This window comes from Piliocolobus tephrosceles, chromosome 8 (assembly GCF_002776525.5).
Source record: "Piliocolobus tephrosceles isolate RC106 chromosome 8, ASM277652v3, whole genome shotgun sequence".
Classification (NCBI taxonomy): Eukaryota; Metazoa; Chordata; class Mammalia; order Primates; family Cercopithecidae; genus Piliocolobus; species Piliocolobus tephrosceles.
This window is the reverse complement of record NC_045441.1, coordinates 94,084,769-94,107,050: the sequence shown is the minus strand read 5'-3', so window position 1 is coordinate 94,107,050 and position 22,282 is coordinate 94,084,769. Positions and strand designations below refer to the sequence as shown.

At 34.2% G+C, this 22,282-nt stretch overlaps 1 protein-coding gene across 1 annotated transcript in view; it reads right to left on the bottom strand.

The window, feature by feature from the left end:
- MAGI2 (membrane associated guanylate kinase, WW and PDZ domain containing 2) overlaps window positions 1-22,282 on the bottom strand; it is a 1,516,313-nt gene that overhangs the window by 367,606 nt on the left and 1,126,425 nt on the right. Inside the window, exon 7 of the mRNA XM_026448702.1 lies at window positions 4,811-4,868. Within this exon, the coding sequence (XP_026304487.1) occupies window positions 4,811-4,868 (58 nt within the window). The remainder of the gene's footprint in view (window positions 1-4,810; window positions 4,869-22,282) is intronic.

Genomic DNA, 22,282 nt, shown 5'->3' with positions numbered 1-22,282 from the left:
CATGAAGCATTATTAAGATAATATATTGAGTTCAAGTTCTCTCTAACCACTTCCCAGCTTGCTACATCATGATGGATACCAACCACTAACCATGAAATGAATGCAATTTTTCCATTTACATTAAATGTTACGTTGAAGAGATTATGCAGTATTTTTCATACTTTCTGGAATTGCATACAAATAATGTTTTATAGTAGCAGATGTGTGACATCACATGAAAAACTTGTAAAACCTTTACATGAAAATCACATCTGCCAGTCTCCACTATCATTTTAACTACAGTTATATGGTTTGCTTCTCTGTCTCTGCCAGAGAAGGCAGTTTTGCATGAAAGTTGTCCCAGCAAATCGTGTCTTCTGGACCAGCAGCTAGTTAAGCAAATTGTGTAGCTGCCATTAAAACCAAAATGTACCCAGCAGACATAATTTCACAAAAGAGGAGAGAGAACCACATTTGTACAAAAGTCACAGCTGTTCAACTCTCCATTTTGCACATTGTTATTAAAAATTTTCCTATCTTTATGAACAGTGACAGTTACATTCCTAGCTAGCAATTTTAGGACTTCCTAATACATAGTGCTAAGTGTTGCACCATCACGGATTTGGTGTCTGTCAGGAGAAATTGGGCTAAGTTCTTTCTGCTGCTACATAGTCAGAACTTGGTCTGTTTGCACAGACAGCAGATAAAATTTAAAAAGATGTTAAGTAGGGCCCATTGTTCTCTAAAATAGCTGTGTGTTGCCTCTACTAATCCAAATGAGGGACAACATTTTTATGTTAAGGTCCAAACAATAAGGATTCCCTTTATTTCACATCTTGCTCTCGGTGGCCATGTTGTCCAGGGCTACTCCGAAGTGGTGGGTAATGGAGCTGGTGGCTCAGAATGCCTGGGTCAGCAGCCTGTCTCATGAGGCTCTGGATGCAGCATGACCTCGCATTGTTGGGCATCCTGCTGTAGAACAGTACTACAGGGAGGCCAGGGAGGAGACGTTCTTGAGGAATCCCTCATTCTTCTCCAGGGATGGGTCCCAAAGGCTTGTTCAGACCATTATGGGTTATAAATGCTAAATTTATAGCAGGCATTTTGGTTAAGAGTTTGGAGTCTGGTCTCTGCAGTCAAACTACCTGGGTCCAAGTTTCAGCCCCTCATCTCAATAATGAGTGGTTCTGGGTAAGTTACTTAACTTCTTTAGCCAGGGTTTCCTCATCTGTAAACTTAAGACAATTGAGCTCATTATCACTATAGAGAGAATTATAAATGTGATAGAAACTGTTAAGCACTGAGACCAGTTAATGGCACATACTAAGTACTCAATAAAGGTTAACAATTTCCATAACATGATGATGATTTTTCTAGTTCTTGAATATATTAAACCTACAATCGTAGAATTGAATTTGCAGGGTACAGAACAGTGGCATAGTAGGGTAAAGTCAGTTATAGTGGTCAAAGCCTGCTCAATCCAGGTTTCTTATTTTCTAGCTGTGTAAATTATCTTCTGCTATTGATTGCTGGAATTCCTATTTGCTTGTCTGTGGCTGAGAGGAAAATGTGTGTTTATGCAACTGTGCTAGAGACATTACATTGATTTCAATCAGTGCCCAACCTGCAACTTCTATTCCCAGTTGTTGGTCTATTTGAAGAGAGGTGCTAACTGCTAAATTAGACCTCTTGTGCCCATGCATGTATGCTTTTTTGCTACTGGGTTGGAATGTGGAATCTTTTTCATATCTTGTAAAGAGTACCTCCAATTGTATGAATGGGTGTGTAATTAAACATAAAAATGATAGCTGTACAGATAATCCATTGCTCATTATCATTAATAGTATCAGTAAATCAACATTTTCTTGACTATATATTAACAAAAAAGATATTGCTTTGTTATATGAACTAAATATTAATATTACCAATTAACAATATAATTCCTTAAAATATTAATGCTATCACTATAATTATGAATGGAATCTTAATCTAGACAGTTTTTATTTTATACTTGTAATACATATACTGAAAATGTTGAGATAGCAACTTCAGATATTTACCAATCTTTTATGGTAAGAAATTAGGTGACTTTCTTCTTCCAACAAAAACACTCTACATACTGAAAGTGATGAATAACCTCTATGTTTACTCATATATTCTTATAGTTACCATAAACAAGGCTACTATTCAGACCCAATATATACCTTGTGAAAACAATAGCGTAATAGAGATGAGATACAGAATTAAAACAAACCATGTAAATAGGTGTATTCCAATTAAAATATTTCAAAAGTTTCTTTGGGATGATGGTAGATATTCCCCATTTCAAGTAATGTATACATCATATACAATAACAGGTATCTTAATTATGTTTATGAAGTTTTTCAAAAGGATGTTTCCAATAAATATTGGGATAATATTCTACTTAACATTGTCTTTAAGTTTGAATTATCTGTTTATTTGTCTCAGTTTTCTGCGTGGCCTGCTACACCTACACACCTAATTACTGACACTGGTCAACTCTATAAAATCATACAATGGGGACAAGACCATGACAAATCATAGAACTGAGTGTAACGGGAAGGAAATTAAACTATTTTGACCCACTGTGACCTGTATATACAACCTCCCAATCACTTAAAATCTAAAACTATTAAAACATGTCAGCCTGATCTAATTATAGAAGACATGACTGACTAAATTCTATATAATTCTCTGACTATGGCTGTGTTACATGGAAAATGAAGTGGAGAAATGCAGAGAGAAGTATAATGTAGGCGAACACACACACACAAAACAGCTGAAGTATAAAGATAACAAGAAAAATTTTCATTTAGGGTTACAGCCAGTGTCCAATTTCATAATTAATTATAAAGGATCTACCAGCAGCAGATCTTCACTTGCAGAACACACATCTCAATGATCAAGAAGGGATGAAGCATAGCTTTCTGACATAGGGTTGTCTTGCCTCTCTGTTAGATGATTAGGACAGAGAAGAAAGGTTTTAGTTAAATCTTTTCCTGCATTGGAAGTTAGCTTGACAGGAGCTGAAGATATGAAAAAACAATCTGAAGAATTAAAATAGGGTAGGAGCCAGCAAACTATGACCTGCAGGCAATATATGACCAACTGCCTGTTTTTGTAAATAAATTTTTGTTGGAACATAGCTGATGTTGCCGGTGGTTGCTTTCAAGTTACAACAGCAGAGCTAAGTAGCTGTAACAGAGGCCATATCGTCCTCCACCCTAAATATTTGCGATCTGGGTTTTTATGGATTTTGCCAACATATGGACTAAGGAATGGTTCTTTTTCAATGATTCTGTGAGGAAATATACTAAAGATAAGATCTGATATGCCTCACACTCAATTCTCTTTCCTTACATGGGATTTCCTTGAATATCTGATGTAATAGGCTTAGACACAGCACAGTTTGATTCAGTGAATTAAGACAAGCTAGCATTTATGTGAAACATTTAGTGTTGTATTTATTTACGGACTATAACTATGTTATTTAAAACATATGGGTATTTTAATTCATCAGCAATCTAGTGGGACACAGAGGCCTTATAACTATTTATAAATGATGTCTCTTTATTTTTGCAGTTGGAGATACCTCTATGTACCTATCTTACTTTTTTGTATCTGTTCAGTGTCTGTGTGACACCATACGTTAGATACTATGCTAGAAGACTGCATATGGAAAATGAACTGAATTCACCTTCACTGTGAATCTGGAAATGACTGTGGAGCCAAAACTGGGGCTTTTCCAAAGGAAAATGATGGGTGAAAGTAGTTAAGACAAGTGCTCCTGAGGGAGATCCTCAAGGGCAGAGAGCACACACATTTCACTTCTCTGTACATCTCCAGTGCCAAGAAGGGCTTGACACCTAATAAAAGCTCAGTAATGGTTTTTGAATATTGTTACAAAAACAATTTAGCACTAAAGCCAACCTGTAACCCTTGACCATCTGTAATTATTAAACAGAATGTGGTTGGAAAAATCAAAGTAAGATCTTGAGGAACAGTGTGAAAGTCTTTTGTTTTTCAACCTTTGGATTTCTTGGGTAGTGCTTCCTATAAGGAATATATATAGGCTTTGTTATTCACCCAAATAACTTCAGGAACATTAAACAATAGACAAGAATGAAAAACAATCGTCTATTGGGAGAGAGAGTTCTAGAAACATAAATCATATATTCAACTTTTGAAAATTATGAATATTACTTAATTTTCCAAGAAACATATGTGTATGTAATTTAAACCTGAATAGTTTCTTCGTTCTGAATAAAAGGATGCATGGGGGGATCATTCATACCACAACAAATTATTGCAATGTAACCTCCAATAGGTAACATAAAAGTCCAATGTACTGAAAGAATACTGTTGATTTGGAATGAGGTCCTAGAAAAGAAAAAAATTCTAAATTTTATTTTATTTTTCAACTAAAAAATATGGCTGATTCATTTAATTGACTTCAGAATCTGTTTTAATAGTACATCTCATTTGCACAACCAGTCAGCTCCCAACATTTTGATTGCAAAATGAAAGGCATTTACTTTGATATCTTTAATTATCACTCATTTAGAGGACAGTGTGAAACACACTTTTTCAATTGGTGTTTTAGAATCGTTGAGTCAAAGGAAAGGAATGACAAATTAGCCAGCTGGAGAGGAAAGCAGCAGCTAGCTAGTGCTGCTAGTCTTGCTGGATACTTCAAAGTAAGATGAAAGGGAAATGCAGGGGCTGTTAGCTACACATGCTCAATAAATAAAACACTAACATAAATTCACAACATATTAATAACAAGTTAATATCACACTTAGAGACTTACTCAACATAATAAGTGCCATAAATGGGATCATCGATTTTTTCCCAGCCATATGGAAGCTCTGAAAAATAAAGAGTTATTTCTTTCAGTAAATACAGAACAGATAACACAATTTCTAATAAAAAGTAATATAATTTAATTGTTCATGGATTGCAGAAATGGTCTACCAAAGTGGAACAAAGCATTCAGAATCAGCAACAAATTTCAGAACATATTATAGAAACTATAAGCGGCACTGACTTGAAAATTGGCAGTTAAAACCCAGAGCTCTCTTCTCTGCAGATACACTGCTGGGTCTAGCCATTTGTCTCATGCCAAATAGTAGGATGGCATGTCATCATGTTATCACCATTTAGTGCAATATAGAAGGCAAATCGCTTTCCTGCAAGTGCATATGATTCTCTTATTTATTTGTATTGCTAAAGGAGCATTTCAGGACAAAGACCACATTTTCAAAATATATTTCTGAGGATGGCAAATTGTTTCTGATGACTGAAACAAAGACATTATAAATTCTCAATTGATATCCCACTATTTGAGATGGTAGGCTTGCTGCTACTCCACATGGGTCAGAATTTGAATGCTGCCAAATACACTCTTTGGGCTTATTTTAAAAATAAGGTCTAAAATTGTGAACATGCTTTCCTTGATAATATAGTTCATGTTTTCAATTCTCCATGGCTAATTCACACATACACACATTAAAAAATATCAACAATACTATAAATCCTATTACAGGCAAAAACATGCTGTCTGAAAACTAGGCTTTGCTTCCTACTATTGTTTTCCAAATACACCAAGGTTTTACAATTATTAACTCCTACAAATACGAAGAAAACTGTATTTGTCTTGATAGATATTTTTACATAAATATGATTTGAAAGCTAAGATACATTGATAAGTTTAAATGTATTTCAGTGAAGTTTAAAAGTTTTATTATTATAGTAATAATGCATATCACTGTAGACGAAGCACAGTTATCAAAAGAAAACTGGAATTACCGGCAATCCTGCTACCCAGAAATAACCACCATTAATATTTTGGTGAGTCTCCTTCAAATAATTTTCTATGCATACATGTGCAAATACTTTTAAAAGAAATTACATCATAAAGTGCATATTACTTTTACAGCCTGATATTTCTACTTAACAGAATATCAAGGATGTCATTCGATGTGAATGTGTGTTACTGCACAATATCATTTTTAAGGTGGCAGCAGTAGTAGTCTGCTGCCTGGCTAGAAGCTGTGCAATTCTATCGTTTTTCTATTATTGAACATTTGGGGCTTTCCAGTTTCTACCTGTCATGTGTCATCTGTATTGGACCTACTAAGATGTAAATCTTTTATCATTTTTCTATAATATAGTATTGACAAATTCCTAGATGTGAAATTTTGGATCAAAGGGCATGCATCCTTTTATTGTTTTTGACCTATATAACCAGATTTCCACCTTCCTAACTCATGAAAAAGTACTAATTTACAATCTCACTGAGAGTGTATGAGTGATTTTGTTTCTCTGTACCATCAAATTAAATACAGATCCACAATTCCGCACCCAAAACTTTTAGAAATATATACATTTTAGAGTTTAGAAGTTCTGCAATTTTAGAAAGTTAACACAGAGCAAATGCTTTCTCTTTCATAACACTTTAAGTAGAGTTGGGGAAAGCAGTTTATAATCGAACATATGAGTATTTCTGCAGCCAAAGATATGATTCATACGAAGAAGGATAACTTAAACTTACAACATCAAATTTTAGAGTACCTTAAGAAATCTTACTTTCAGAAGGATAATAACAGTAAACCTTTACTGAGTATTGTTTGTGGTTTGACTACTAATGGATTTTCTAGGTACTAACTCATTTTATCATGCCAGAAACTCAGGACTCGAAAATCCTGTACTCTGGTTCCAGCAAGCTTACCCAATTTAAATATCAATTCAGAAACTCTGTTTAACAAGGCATAAACACCACTTAATTTAGATTAAGGAGAATAACTATCCAGATGGTTTTCACCAAATCCCCCAAGCTACTGGCAAATTCATCTAGTAAGAAGAAATTCATTTGACAAGTATCTATTGAGTGCCTTTTATAAACAGCAAAACCTTTTTTTTTTTTTTTATAAGCAGCTTATCCAAAAGTAAAAGAATATACAGAGGACAACAATTAATGTTATGGATATTTGTTATTTATCAATATGGTTCAATACATGGATATGTATTTATAACAGGTTTAACATCATCTTATGAATACAATAATATATAAAACAATCATGTTCAATAAACATAAAGAGTAAAAGCCTAACGTAGTTAACTTATGAATACAGTCCTACTTCTTAATGCCAATGCCATATGGAAGCATTTCATGGTAAAGTTTGTACAATTATCTTTTTATAAAGTAAATGACTCTTTCATTTTAATCTGAGTAAATTACTAGTTCTAAGCAATGTATCCCAGAAGGGCAGAATTCATTGATTCTTTATCTTTGTCAGATTTACAATGCCAGATTTCCTGGGTACGATTTATTATTTATTATACTTTCCCACTTGTCATCATGCAGTCCTCATCAGAATTTAGGGAGAATCTGCTTTATTTTTCATAAGATATCAATATGTTTTGTCTATTCACTTGGTTCTTTCATATTTCTAAAGTAAACTATTATTTCATGCTGGAACAAAAGTATGTGTTATAAACATTTGTATTTTAAGAACTGTTAGAGGGCCTAGACTCACACTTTGAGGCAAAATTATACACTAGTTCTAACTTTCTGCTACAAAGAGCATCATTTGTTTCATTTTAAATATTTTCAAGGAATTGTTGGCCGAATCTTACAAGAAACCAATAACAGATACATGCATTGCTTCATTTATATCAGAATGGATGTAAAAATATACAATGTTAAAAAAGGTACTTGTATGTATGTGCATATATGAATGTGTAGCTGTGTGTATGTGTTGGCACATGTGTGTTTGTGTGTATTCTTTTAATGACATTTTGCTTCAAAAACAAAGGTTTAAGATAGCATGCTAATGAAAAACCACAATTTTCACAAGTTTTTCTTCACTTATAAAAAGACAAGTCATAAAATAAACTTCTTAACATTATACACTGAAGAGTACACATCTAGATGATGAAAAATTAAACAGTTGAGAATTATCTTTCACTGTGAAAGTTAAGTTATTTGGACTTGGATTAGTTTTAACAAAAAGAAAACAACTGCTGCTTCTTTAAATTAAACTAACAGATGAGAAAAAGAATTTCCAACTATTTACCCAATCAGGCAAGCATGTAGCTTGGAGCTTTTGGGTCCTAGGTTATTTAGAATACTGTATTCAACAATACCTGACAAATCTGTGGATGATTAAGGTCACACTGATGAAAGAATAACATACACTATGCAACAGGAAAAAATAAACACTTGAGATCAGCAAGGTTAATGCTGCATTAAAAACTGTTTTAATTGAGATTTTCTTCAGGCCATGGAACCATGGAGCAAATTCAGTGATTAAATATTCCTACCCTGAAAAAGTCTAGATTAATTTGTCAATCATATCAGCTTCTAAAACTGGAAAAAAACAAATGATTAAACATGCACCTAGCTTTCCCTGGATTCTGGCATAGTCAGCCTACTATATTTTTAAAATTTAATTGTGCTTCCCAAATATTATTTCATTTATTTACTTAGTTTTTAGTCAGGTACACTTCCATTACAGAAAACAGAGGCCCCTTTACGCTAGCTCAGTAAGAAGATATCCACATTCTGATACTGTGCACTGAGAAGGGCACAGCTTTACCTCTGTAGTATACTTGTCAAAAATAAATAGCCTTATGTGTGTGTATTTTTAAACAGCCGGGGTTCCACTGTGTTGCCCAAGCTGAACTCAAACTTCTGGGCTCAAGCAATCCTCTCCTCTCAGCCTTCTGAGTAGTTGGAACCACAGTGCGCACCACTGTGCCTGGCCAGGAATGCCATTTTGATCATGAGAAACATATGACAAACTCAAGTGGAGGGACATTCAATAAAGTAACTGACAAGTATCCTTAGAGAGGGTCGAGGTCATGAAAGAGAAAAACAGACTGGGCTATTATCACAGAGTGAAGGAGAATATGGAGACATGATAACTAAATGCGTTGTGGGATAATGAATTGAATCTTGAACCAGAAGAAGGACATTAGTGGAGCAACTGGAAAAATTCACATAAGATTTGAAGATTAGTTAATAGTTTATATGGATGTTAATTTCCTGGGTTCAATGACTGTACTTATGAAAGATGTAAATGTTAGTGGCAGCTAAGTGGGAGTTATGTGGAGCCACTTTGTACTATTTTTGTAATTTTTTAGAGGTCTAAAATAGCTTCAAAATGAAAACATGAAAAAATCCAGGTCACTTACTCTTACTATTGATTAGAGAGCTTCTACTCACACTTTATTTTAAAAACCTTTACAACTTTTACTTTAGTTTCAGTGGGGTACATGTGCAGGTGTCTTATCTGGGTATATTTCATGATGCTGAGGTTTGGGGTATGAATGATCCCATCACCCAGCTACTGAGCATAGTAATACATAACAGTTTTCCCCTCCTTCCCTTCACCTTCTAGTAGTCTCAAGTGTCTATTGTTGCCATCTTTACGTTCATGAGTATCCAATGTTTAGCTCCCACTTATAAGTGAGAACATGTAATATTTGATTTTCTCTTCTTGCATTAAATTGCTTAGGATAATGGCCTCTAGCTGCATCCATGTTGCTGCAAAGAACATGATTTTGTTATTTTGTATGTCTGCATAGTATTCCATGGTGCATATGTACCACGTTTTCTTTATTCAATCCACCATTTTGGGCACCTAGGTTGATTCTATGTCTCTGCTATTGTAAAAAGTGCTACAGCAAAAATATATGAGTGCATGTGTCTTTTGGCAAAATGATTTGTTTTCTTTTGGGTGTATACCCTGTAGCAGGATTACTTGCTCAACAAGTAATTCTATTTTAAGTTATTTGAGAAAGTGTCAAACTGCTTTCCATATAAGTGTTCCCCTTTCTCTGCAGCTTCACCCAACATCTGTTGTTTTCTGACTTTTTATTAATAGCCATTCTGACTGGTATAGGATGGTATTCTTTTGTGGTTTGAGTTGTGTTTCTCTGATGATTAGTGATATGGCATATCTTTATATGTTTGTTGGCCGCTTGTATGTCTTCTTTTGTGGGATGTCTGTTCGTGTCCTTTGCCCATTTTTAAATAAAGTTATTTGTTTTTTGCTCGTTCAATTAAGTTTCTTAAGAATTTTGGATATTAGATTTTTGTCGGATAAATAGTTTGCAAATATTTTCTCCCATTCTGTAGATCTTTTAACTCCGTTGATAATTTCTTTTGCTGTGCAGAAGCTCTTTAGTTTAACTGGCTCCCACTTGTCAATTTTTGTTTTTGTTGCAATTGCTTTTGAGAACTTGAAGTTGGTTTGCTAGTATTTTGTTGAGGATTTTTACATCTATGTTGATCAGGGATATTGGCCTGTAAGCTTTCTTTTTTCATTGTGTCTTGCAGGTTTTGGTCTCATGTTCACACTTTATTAATGTGAAATCAGACACGTAGAACACTGGGTTCATTTTGATAGAACTGAAATTTAAATAAAATGAGAATGTAGGATTTTTGCACTTGTATTCTTCTTCTGTATTGTCTTGTTTTTTTTTTTTGAGACAGAGTCTCGCTCTGTCACCCAGGCTGGAGGACAGTGGCACAATCTTGGCTCACTGCAACCTTCACCTCCTAGGTTCAAGCAATTCTTGTGGCTCAGCCTCCTGAGTAGCTGGGATCACAAGCATGCACCACTATACCTTGCTAATTTTTTTGTATTTTTAGTAGAGATGGGGTTGCACCATGTTGGCAAGGCTGTTCTCCAACTCCTCACCTCAGGTGATCCATCTGCCTTGGTCTTCCAAAGTGCTGGGATTACAGGGATGCACCACCATCCTCAGCCTTGTGAAGTCTTTCAATAGCTATATTCAAGAGAATGACTTTTAATTTTGCTATCTTACCTTTTATTTATTTATTTTTCTGTTGTCTGTCTTTCTGCTCCCTAGAAAAACTGGGTAAATACAACATTCATGTTTAAATGCAGCTGCATCCTGGGTCCTAGAAGTCACAGATTCAGTAACAGGAATGCTAAATCTACAGTCAGGCATTGTTCCCTTCTTGGGAGGCAGTGTCTCGTATGGGCCACAACAAGCATTTGGTTACGTAACTTCATGTAAGGTTGTATGGAGGTCTGTTCTGGTGGGAAAACCAGAATGGGCCTCCTATTCCAGAAAGGCAGCCCAGTTTAGGAATCATGCAACGTACTAAGATATTAGGGAGAGAGGCAGAAACTAAAAAACAGAAACCATATCCTTCAACGCTATATTATTTTATATTGACTAGCCTTTTTAAAAAAAAAAAAACAAAATTTGAGGTTCTTGTTTGTTTTAGAGGTAATGACTGTACAAAAGAAAATAAGGAACATAAAAAATTTCCATAGGTTAAGTAATGTGTAGTGTATTATATGGTAACAGCTAATTATCACAAAACCTTTTCCTCTAATAGTTTAGATTTTTGCTGTATACTTAGTATACAAACTGGAGAATATAACTAAATTTTCTTGTAAAAGTTATAAGGCTTTTCCTCCTAGTTGGTCTTTAGGAGTTTGAGGAGTCCTTAATATAAGTGAGTTTAAAATATGAAAAATATTTTTAGAATTAACAAGAAAAAGGAGGAAGAGAAAGACCACTGTGCAAGGATAAAATATACAACAGACAACTTTTTGCCGACAAAAGGTATTACATCTTTGTCTCTTTTTCCCTTTATTCAAAAATGCATTTGATAATATAAAAGTAAATCCTGAATGTATTCTTTTTTTTTTTTTGAGCTAAATCCATACATTAATGAAAACTAACCACAGTCCCATCACCTTATGTACAGGTAAAGCTGGGGGTGTAACCTTTCAGACCTTTTTCCATGTATCAAGGTTTCAGTTTGCTCCTTTTTACCAGAAATCTTTATTCCATTCAGTCAGGAAAATAAACAACTAAACCAAAACCAAAGAACAAACTAAAAAAACCTAAAACTGAACATAGAAAATGTTGCTCCTTTATATTCTACTCTCTTTCATCTTTCTCAGATATTGCCTATGTGGGAGCACAAACCCAGTCAATATCATGGAAACGTAGGCTATGAAGTCTTTTTTTTTTTTTTTTTTTTTTTTTTTTTTTTTTTTTTTTTTTTTTTTCCTTTTTTTTGAGACGGAGTCTCCCTCTGTCGCCCTGGCTGGAGTGCAGTGGCCAGATCTCAGCTCACTGCAAGCTCCGCCTCCCGGGTTTACGCCATTCTCCTGCTTCAGCCTCCCGAGTAGCTGGGACTACAGGCGCCCGCCACCTCGCCCGGCTAGTTTTTGTATTTTTAGTAGAGACGGGGTTTCACCGGGTTAGCCAGGATGGTCTCCATCTCCTGACCTCGTGATCCACCCATCTCGGCCTCCCAAAGTGCTGGGATTACAGGCTTGAGCCACCGCGCCCGGCCTATGACGTCTTTATTTATGAACTCTGGGTATAGGAGATTTACTGGTTTACAGTGGATAGAAAAACTAGCCCAGCTGTATTCTACAGTGATGATATTTAATTCATATCAAGTGGAATCAACCTGAATACTTAATTACACCATATTATAAAAAAAAATTAAAATACTGACCATGATTTTATGAGCTGGTTGTTGATGAAAGGTGTGATTGCAGAAAAAATTTCAAATAAATTTATTCCTTAATATATCTTACCAAACTTAATAGAAAATGGATACAATTTTCTTGGCAGCTATTGACGTATGAAAAAGTATGTACTCAATATTATTTTGGGGATTCAGGGGCTCTTTACTATCTGGAGAAAAGCCGTGAACTTTTGCAACACTAACTTAAATATATCTATGTATTTGAGATGGTGACAAGAAGTGGTGGCAGAAAAGCATGGCACTATAAAGGATGATGTCTGGTAAAGACTAAGCAAGAGTCATCTTTGGTTTAAGTTTGCAAGCGGCATTACAAGGTCAAAATATGATGAACCTAGTAGGTCTTTGTCTTTATATTTCTAGTACTCTATAGAAAGGGCTAGCTACAAAGAAAGATTCGGGAAGCAACTATATGCGGAGGACTTCAAAATATGCATCTCCAGTTTTAACATCTAGAAGCCTGTGTTAATCTACCCATCCAACTATTTATTATCATCATTATCCATTTGAAAATGCTTATGTAAACATCCTGGACTCTTATAGTATAAAGGCTGACATATATATTTTAACCTCTCTACTTACCCCTTTAAAACAGTAAATATCTACTAAGAAAGAAATAAAGCCACCCATAACCTACACCTACAACATTACGAGGAGAAACAAAATACTATAAACTTCAGAAGTTATATGTAAGTAGGTATGTGAACACCCCAATCCAGTGCAGCCAGCTAGACTCAGAGTGGAGACTGTGCAGAAAGGAGGGTAGGGTGTAGCAGGTGTGAGGTAAGATGGGAAAACAGAAAAAATCATGCTCAGAAAGGTAAATTCCCATCCCAAGTGAAAAAATGTTTCTAACAAACCTGTTCTATTAGAACACAACTATGAAGAATTGAAAGAAAGGGGTTTGACAGTGAGCAGAATAACAGTCTTGGGAAGGCCCAGCTTCTGAAGAAGAGGGGGATGATGTTACTGGGAGAGGGGGGGATGCTCCTTGGAGACTTGGCTCTGAAGGAAAAAAGTATGAAGTGAAAATCAAGTATCTGCAGATAAGTTCATAAGACACACCAACTACTCTGCAAAATAAAAATAAAAATAAAAAATTAAAATAAAAAAGGCATCCACCGAGGAATCTGTACTTCATGAAAGCAACAGAAGGGGGTGCTCATGACCTAAAAAATGTAGTAATCCACCAAGTCCTTTACTTTTGCTTACACGAAACTGTTATCGCTGGTCTAGGAACAAAAGAAATTTCGAACTAAACAAACTAAAAAAAAAAAACAGCAGACAATATTTATAGAAAAAGTTACTATAAGAAAATAATCAGAAAATGACAGCCAAAACAATTCGGCTAATGAAAATTTCTCACAAGAGAAAACAAAAACAAAATTGCAAACAAGAAAGTTATAATAAAACCTAGAGATATTTTGAAACAAATACTTATAAATAAAAACACCACTTTGAATCACATATTTAAAAGCTTTGAACATTAATGGACAAAGAACAGACAGATAGTAAAAGATAGTTGAGAAAAATGATGAAATAAAATTAAAAAAAATCTGAGATGACCAAATTACAAACTGCCAAAGAGAAAATAGAGTGAACTGAAAATATAAGGACTATTGAGGAAAGCCATGACAATAGCCAGGAGAATGTATATGAAATAAACAAAAAGGTAAAAAGAATCAGAGAGGTCAATAATATAGAAGGTAGGCAGAGGTAATCCAGCATATGCATAATTGGAATACATGAATAAGAAGAAAATATAATAGAACTAATACATAAAATTGTGATCCAAGAAAAATTTTCAGAAATAAAATAACTATATTTATATATTGAAAAGAGTTGCCATATAGCCAGAAAAGCTGTCCCCAGTCAATTCCAAAATACATACCAGTAAGACATTAGACTTTAAAAGGTAGAGAAAACATGGCTAAAAGATAAGCTCCTTACCAATGGAAAAATCAAATTAACATTAAATCTCAGGAAGAACGAACACATCTAGAAAACAGTGAAGCAGCATTTTAAAGACTCTCAAAGAAAGTGTGAGCTAAGAATTTTATATCCAGCCAAATTGTACTTCAAGTATTCATTATCAATCCCTACTATCATGTGTGTACACACACATACATACACACACACACACACACACACACACACACACACCCTCCACCATATACACAGTTTATTCTACCCAAGATCCCTTCCTGACACATAGCTACTTAATTAAACCAAGCTACTTCGACCAAGAGATAATTTGAGGAAAGGACTAATGGTAATCATTCAACACATTTAATTGTAGAGCTAAGCTTATATCAAAGGTAGACAAAGATAGAAGAAGAATATGTAAATGTCTTACGTTTAGACAATATGGAAGTAATACAATCAAAAAAGAAAGGAGAGGGAAAAAATGTAGAATGGCCAATGAACTCATGGACTATTGCTTAGGCAACAGGTGAGAGTTAATGAATAGTATTTAAAATTGACAACTGAATAAGGGCCTTATAAAAGTTATCAGTACAAAGACAAACATTAGAACACAATTAAAAACCATCCTAAATACCAAAGTAAAATAAAAAAGAATAAAATAGGCTGCATAGAGAAATAAACAGTCATATTATAATATGGGCAATAAATAAAATATGATAGTCAAAACCAAACATAGAATTGAATGTAATTTATCTTTCTTATTAAGATTTTCTGTCTGGCTTATAAAGAGAAACTTGACTCCATCCTGTAAAGATGACAGACATTTAAAGAAAGTGACTCAGAGAGCTAAAAATAAAGTTTGGGCAAAGATAGGCCTGAGAACAAAAATAAAACAGAGTTTACAGTCTTCCTATTAGATGGAAGAATTCAAGTCAAAAGCATTAAATATGACAAGGAATCCAACTTTATAACAATAAAGGTCACAATTCATAGTGCTCTACAACAGTTATCAATATTTGTGTACCAAATAATATAAACCATCTTCACAAAACAGTAACTACAGGAGTTGTGAGGAAAAACACACTAATAAGAAGCACTTTGACTATTTTCAGTCTAAGACAGATAAAGTTGACAAAATTACAGATATGAAAGAACTAAATATCATAATTAGGCAGATCTTTTGGCTCTTACTCCCTTTCTTTCCATCCATCTTTCTCTCTCCAATTTCATACTACAATAATAGAAAATACATATCCTTCTCAAGTATGCATGGAACACTCTCCAAAATTGTTAGATTATAAAAATTCTTAAGTTCCATGAGCAGAAATAGTGCAAACAATAATCTTGACCATAATGCAATAAAATCAAATGTTAGTATCAAAATTATGATCCAAGAAAATTTCACCTAGAAATTAAGAACTTGAAATAACTCTTGGTCCAAAGAGCAAATGTAAACTGAAACTGCATATTTTCTAAAATGAATGGTAAAAATATTAAATAAAAAATCTGTAGCATACAATTAAAACAGTGACCAGAGGAAATTTTACAATATATAAACATGGAAGAATGGAAATAATAAAAGTAAATTCACAATTTAAAAAGCTATAAAAAGAACAACAAAGGAACCTCTAGAGACCACACACACACACACACACACACACACACACACACACACACACACACGGAAAACAATAAAAGCAAAAATTAATATTGTACAAAATAGACTACTTTTTAAAAAAAGCAAAATAAACACTAGCTAGCTTAAGATTAAAAAGAGGTAAGTCATATATAATAAAGCAAGAAGTACCAAGAAGGAAGCAATAGTAAAAATAGCCAAGATTTGGAAAAAACCGTAAGTGTCCATCAACAGATGAATGAGTAAAGAAAATGTGCTATGTATATACAATGGAGTACTATTCAACCATAATAAGGAATGAGATCCTGTCAGTTGCAATGACAAGGACAAAACTCGAGGGCATTATATTAAGTGAAACAAGCTAGGCACAGAAAGACAAATGTCACATGTTCTCACTCAGTTGTGGGAGCTAAAACTTAAAACAACTGAACTCATGAACATATAGAGTGGAATGATGGTTACCAGAGGTTGGTAAGGGTAGCAGAGGAAGTGGGGATAGTTAAAGGGTACAAAAATATAGTTAGATAGAGTGAATAAGATTTAGTATTTGATTGCACAACAGGGTGACTATAGTCAACAGTATTTTACTGTACATTCAAAAATAACTAAAAGAGTGTAACTGAAATGTTTGTAGCACAAAGACACTTGAAGTGTTGGATATCCTGTTTATTCTCACATGATTATTATGTGTTATTAAATTATCTCATGTATCCCATAAATATATGCACATACTATGTATCCATAAAAACAAAAATAAAGCAATACCTGGCACGAATGTACACTAACAAAATTTTAAAACCTGAATAAAATGGGTAATTTCTTAGGAAAATATAACTGATGGAAATAAGCCCCATTTTCTAGCTTAATTAGACAGGTTTTTAGTCAATTTACCATAGTAATCTCTAAGTATAAAAGAAACAAATGAAACAAAATGAGGCTGGGTGTGGTGGCTCACACCTGTAATCCCAGCATTTTAGGAAGTTGAGGCAGGGACTTCACTTGAGGTCAGGAGTTTGAGACGAGCCTGGCCAACATGGCAAAACCTTGTCTCTACTAAAAATACAAAAATTAGCTGGCCATTGTGGCGTGCATCTGTAATCCCAGCTACTCGAGAGGCTGAGGCAGGAGAATCGCTTTACCTCGGGAGGGAGAAATTGCAGTGAGTCCAGGTCGCGCCACTACACTCCAGCCTGGGTGACATATAAGACTCTGTCTCAATTTAAAAAAAAAGAAAGAAAGAAAGAAAGAAAGAAAGAAACAATATGAGTACTAGGGGTAAATTCCTTTATAACCCAGGTATAAGGAAAGGCTTTCTTACTCTGATTCAAACTTGACCAATTTAACTACATAAAAACAGAAAAGAAAATCTTCTATAGCTCAAAATACCATAACTAATACTAAAAGATAAATGATGAACTGAGAGAAAATATTTGTAACACATCAGTGATAAAGAGCTACTCTCCTTAACAAAGAACTCTTTTAAACGGAAGGGAAAAAACCTAACAACCTAACAGAGGAATATGCAAAAGCCAGGAATAGGGAGTTCACGAAAAGTATATACAAATGACCCTTAAATGGAAAACGATGTTCTACCTCCTTCATTATAGAAGAAACGCAAATTAACACCATATTGAGACATCTTTCTCTAACAGACACAAAAGTTCAAAAGCTTGACAACACACTCTCAGACAAGGTTGAGGGGAAACTGGCCCTTCATACTTTGCTGGCGGATGGGCAATGTGGTACAACCTCTAGGAGAATTTGGCAATAGCTAACGTAACCAGATAAATTTTACCCTTTGACTCAATAATCTCTCCTCTGAGGAATTTCTCTACAGTTTTATCTTCAACAATACTTTTTCAGCAAATAAACAAAGTTATTCAATGTGTCATTATTTTAACAGCAAATCATGGAAACAATCTATGTACCCAACCAGAGATGACTGGTTCAATGAACGTGGTATGTGCAGACAGTACAGAACTATACAGCTGTACAATTTGTGAGAAAGTCTTTATGATCTGATATGCGGTTATTTGCAGATCATACTGTTAAACAAAAACATTCAAATGCTCGTTTTTAAAAAAAGAACATAAGAAGGAGAGCCAGAAACTAAAGAAACTGCTTAACTATAAGAGGTGGCATGAACAGACGAGTGGGAGGGATTGGAAAGGGAATGAGACTTCTCTGAGTATATCTTTTACATAAATGTTCATGTTCTCTTCTTCAAAAAATAAAATTAAAGATGTAAAATAACCTGAAATCAAATACAAACAATAGCAAATGAGCTTAAATGTATATAAAATTGCTAACCAGTCAAAAAATTAAGTCAAAATATTGAAGAAATGAGAGATTCTAGGACTAGGGTTTCATTGCACAGCGACTCAAAAGGTAAAAGCATTAAAAACTCATTGAATTTGAAAAGAGAAATAATCATATTTATTTATACAAACTTATGGCATACACAAGAAATTTAGTTACACGTATATAATGCATAGTGATCTAGTCAGGGTATTAGGGTGTCTACCACCCTAGTGGTGGACAATACAATTTTAAGTATAGTCACCCATCTATCAAACACTGAATTTATTCTTTCTATCTTATTGTATGTTTGCACCCTTTAACTCACACCAACTTTTCTTCAGCCTCCCCTCAACTTCCACTCACCTTTCATAGTCTGTTATCTCTCTTTCCATTCTCTACCTCTATATGATCACATTTTTTAGTGCCCACATATAAGCGAGGACATATGATATTTGTCTTTTTGTGCTGGTTTACTCCACTTAATGACCTCAAGTTCCATCCATGTTGCTGGAAATGACATGATTGGATTTTTTAAATTTATGATTATTATTCCACTGTGTATATATACCACGTTTTCTGTATCAGTTCATCTGTTGATGAACACTTAGGTTTATTTCATATCTTTGCTATTTTGAATGGTGCTGTAATAAACACATGAGTTCAGGTATCTCTTTGATATATTGATTTCTTTTGCTTTGGGTAGATATCCAGTAGTGGGATTGCTGAATTGAACGGCGATTCTATTTTTAGTTTTTTTGAGAAATCTCCATACTGTTTTTCATAGTGGGTGTATTAGATTACATTGCCACTGATAGTATACAACAGTTCCCTTTTCTCTGCATCCTCACCAACATCTGGTTATTTTTATCTTTTTAATAATAACCATTTTGACTGGGTAAGATGATATCTCACTGTGGTTTCTGTATGCATTTCTCTGATGATTAGTGATGCTGATTTTTTTTATATACCTGTTAGCATTTGTATATCTTCTTTTGAGAACTGTCTATTCATATAATTTGCCCACTTTTTAATGGGATTATCTGTTTTTTCCTATTTGATTTCTTTGTATATTCTAGATATTAGTCCCATGTTGGATGAATGATTTGCTAATATTTTATTCTATTCAACATGCTGTCTTTCCACTCTGCTGCTTGTTTTCTTTGCTGTGCAGAAATTTTTAGTTTAACATAGTTCACTTTTTCTTCTTTTGTTTTTGTTCTCTGTGCTTTTGAGGTCTTAGTCATAAATTATTTTCTTAGAACAGCATCCAAGAGAGTTTCCCCTAGGTTTCCTTTTAATATTTCTATGGTTTTGGGTCTTATGTTTAGGTCATTCATCCATTTGAGTTGATTTTTGTATACAGTGAGAGATAGGGGTCCAGTTTCATTCTTCTGCATATGACAATTTTCCCAGCACTATGTATTGAAGAGGGTGTCCTTTCCCCAACATAAGTTTGTATTGGCTTTGTCAAAGATCAGTTAGCTGTAAATATGTGGCTTTATTTCTGGATTCCCTATTCTGTTATATTAGTCTATGTATCTATTTTTATACCAATACCATGTTGTTTTGGTTACCATACCCTTGTAATCTATTTTTAAGTCAGGTAAAGTGATGACTCCAGCTTTGTTATTGTTGCTGAGAATTGCTTTGGCTATTTGTGTTCTTTTTTTGTTTCCATATGAAATTTAGGATTTTTTCTAATTCTATGAAGAATGACATTAGCATTTTGATAGAGAATTCCCTGAATCTGTGGATTGCTTTGGACAATGTAGTCATTTTACCATTATGTAATATATTTTGTGAGATTTTTTTTTTCCAGAAATATTCATTGATAACCTACTGTGAGCTAGGGACTGTGCTGGGCCCGAGGATAGAGTGACAAGTCACAAGATCCATGGATCAGATAGTTTCAGACAGAGCCAGCCAATAAAAAAATAATTTCACTAATTATTAATTCATTACAATTTATAATATATGCTACTAAGAGAAGTACATGTATATTTTACTCTACCTAAACCCTCAGGTAATTAATTTATGAACAGCTTGGAATCACAGGCTATTACATTTCATAGGCATAATTCATCACAATTGATTTAAATAATCCTAATGCAATAAGTCAGCAACACATTTCTCAATTGAATATTTTGGGGTGAATTCACACAACAGATCTTATTTTTCTAGTGGAGCAGTCTTTTTAAATTTAATGAATTGGATGTTTACAAGAAAATCCTACTGTTTAAAATCTCTGGGGCCAACTAAATATTAACATCAATACAGTAAGGATTTGAAAAAATGAAATTTAAAATTTACCTTTATTTTATTAGACAAACTGAATTCTACTTGGGAATATGCCCTAATTTCATTTTCTATTTAATATGCAGCCTTGAATCATTGTTTAATTAAAATGCCACTTAGACCAATGAAACGGATCAGACTGAGCACAAACTTAGGGATGCTCACTAAAATTTGCAGATAAGATTAGCAAAGTCTATGACAGTGCTGTCTGAAGCATCTCCCATAACACTGGATGTAAGCATCATCATGACAATTTTACATGCCACTAAATAGTAACATCAGTTTTGCTTTTGCTGTGAAACACACGGATCTTGACAGACCTGAATGCTTTATAGATGAGCAAGCTGGGCACTTGTCAAATTGGGGTGACATGGGGTGTCACAGATTCCCTACTTTATTCTACCACGCTCTGTTTTCCTGTTAGAACAAGGAAGTAATCTACAGACATTTTTGAAACAGATGCATGCAAACAAAACTCAATAAAAGTACTGATTGTCAACGTGATTTGGGTGGAAAAGGAAGAGAGGAAAGCTTCCACGTTTTTTTGTGTTGTGGAATTGTTTTAAACATTAACATAGTGGACAAGCTGACCAACCTCACGGTGCCCATCTTATCCTTGTTCCAGGTGGAGATAATATACAATTTTCAGCATTACTTATCACAGACAGATCACAGAGTGTCAAAGGCACTGACAGTTGAGATAAGCAGGAAAATGCGTTTCCCTTGGCATGAAAGGATGACTCTTTAGTGTGTAACTGTAACAATTAAATTTCTGACTCCCCATTTGGTATTAATCTAAGGCACCATTGTTGCCTATTAAAATTTAATGAAAGTGATGTCCAAATTCAACCATTAAATTGTATTTATATAGTCAGATGTGTATGTGGGGTTTCTTAGATGTTCTTTACCAAAATAATTTCCTCTCTAGATTATTTTGGATAATCTAGGTGGAGATACTGAAATCACAATTCTTTCCATTTTGGCGATACAGTGTAGTGAACGTTGACTTGAAAGAACATAAGAATCTTTAAATTTGAGGAGTAAATGATGTAAATGTTGAATGATGTAAACGTTACAAATATACCTTCATTTAGGTTATAATTAATCTTGAATCATATAACACCACCCTTATAAAAAGCAACAAAGTATCTATTAACGCACATTATAGTGGGATCTGTTTTCATATATGAGCATCCACTTCAAATATGGTCTTTTGCTCAAAGAGGGAAGTAGTGTGATTTTAGTACAAATCCTAATTTTCCTGATTCAAAGAGAGCAATAGCTTCCAATAGTAAGCCCCTAGCACAAACAGTGGGCAGGATATTTATTCCAAAGACCTGGCCATTGCAATTTATATGAATCTCTGCCATTTCAGCTCTGTCCCATCTCTGCAGCATTCTTGGGCAGAAGGACTAAACATCAGGAATAAGAAATGTAATCTCTTCTTAATGGAATACAAAATCCCTTTTGATAAAATTATAAAATACAATAGTGATATATATATATATATATACACACAAACACACACACGTCACTATTTTGCATTATTCTCTATACAGCATATACACTCTCTA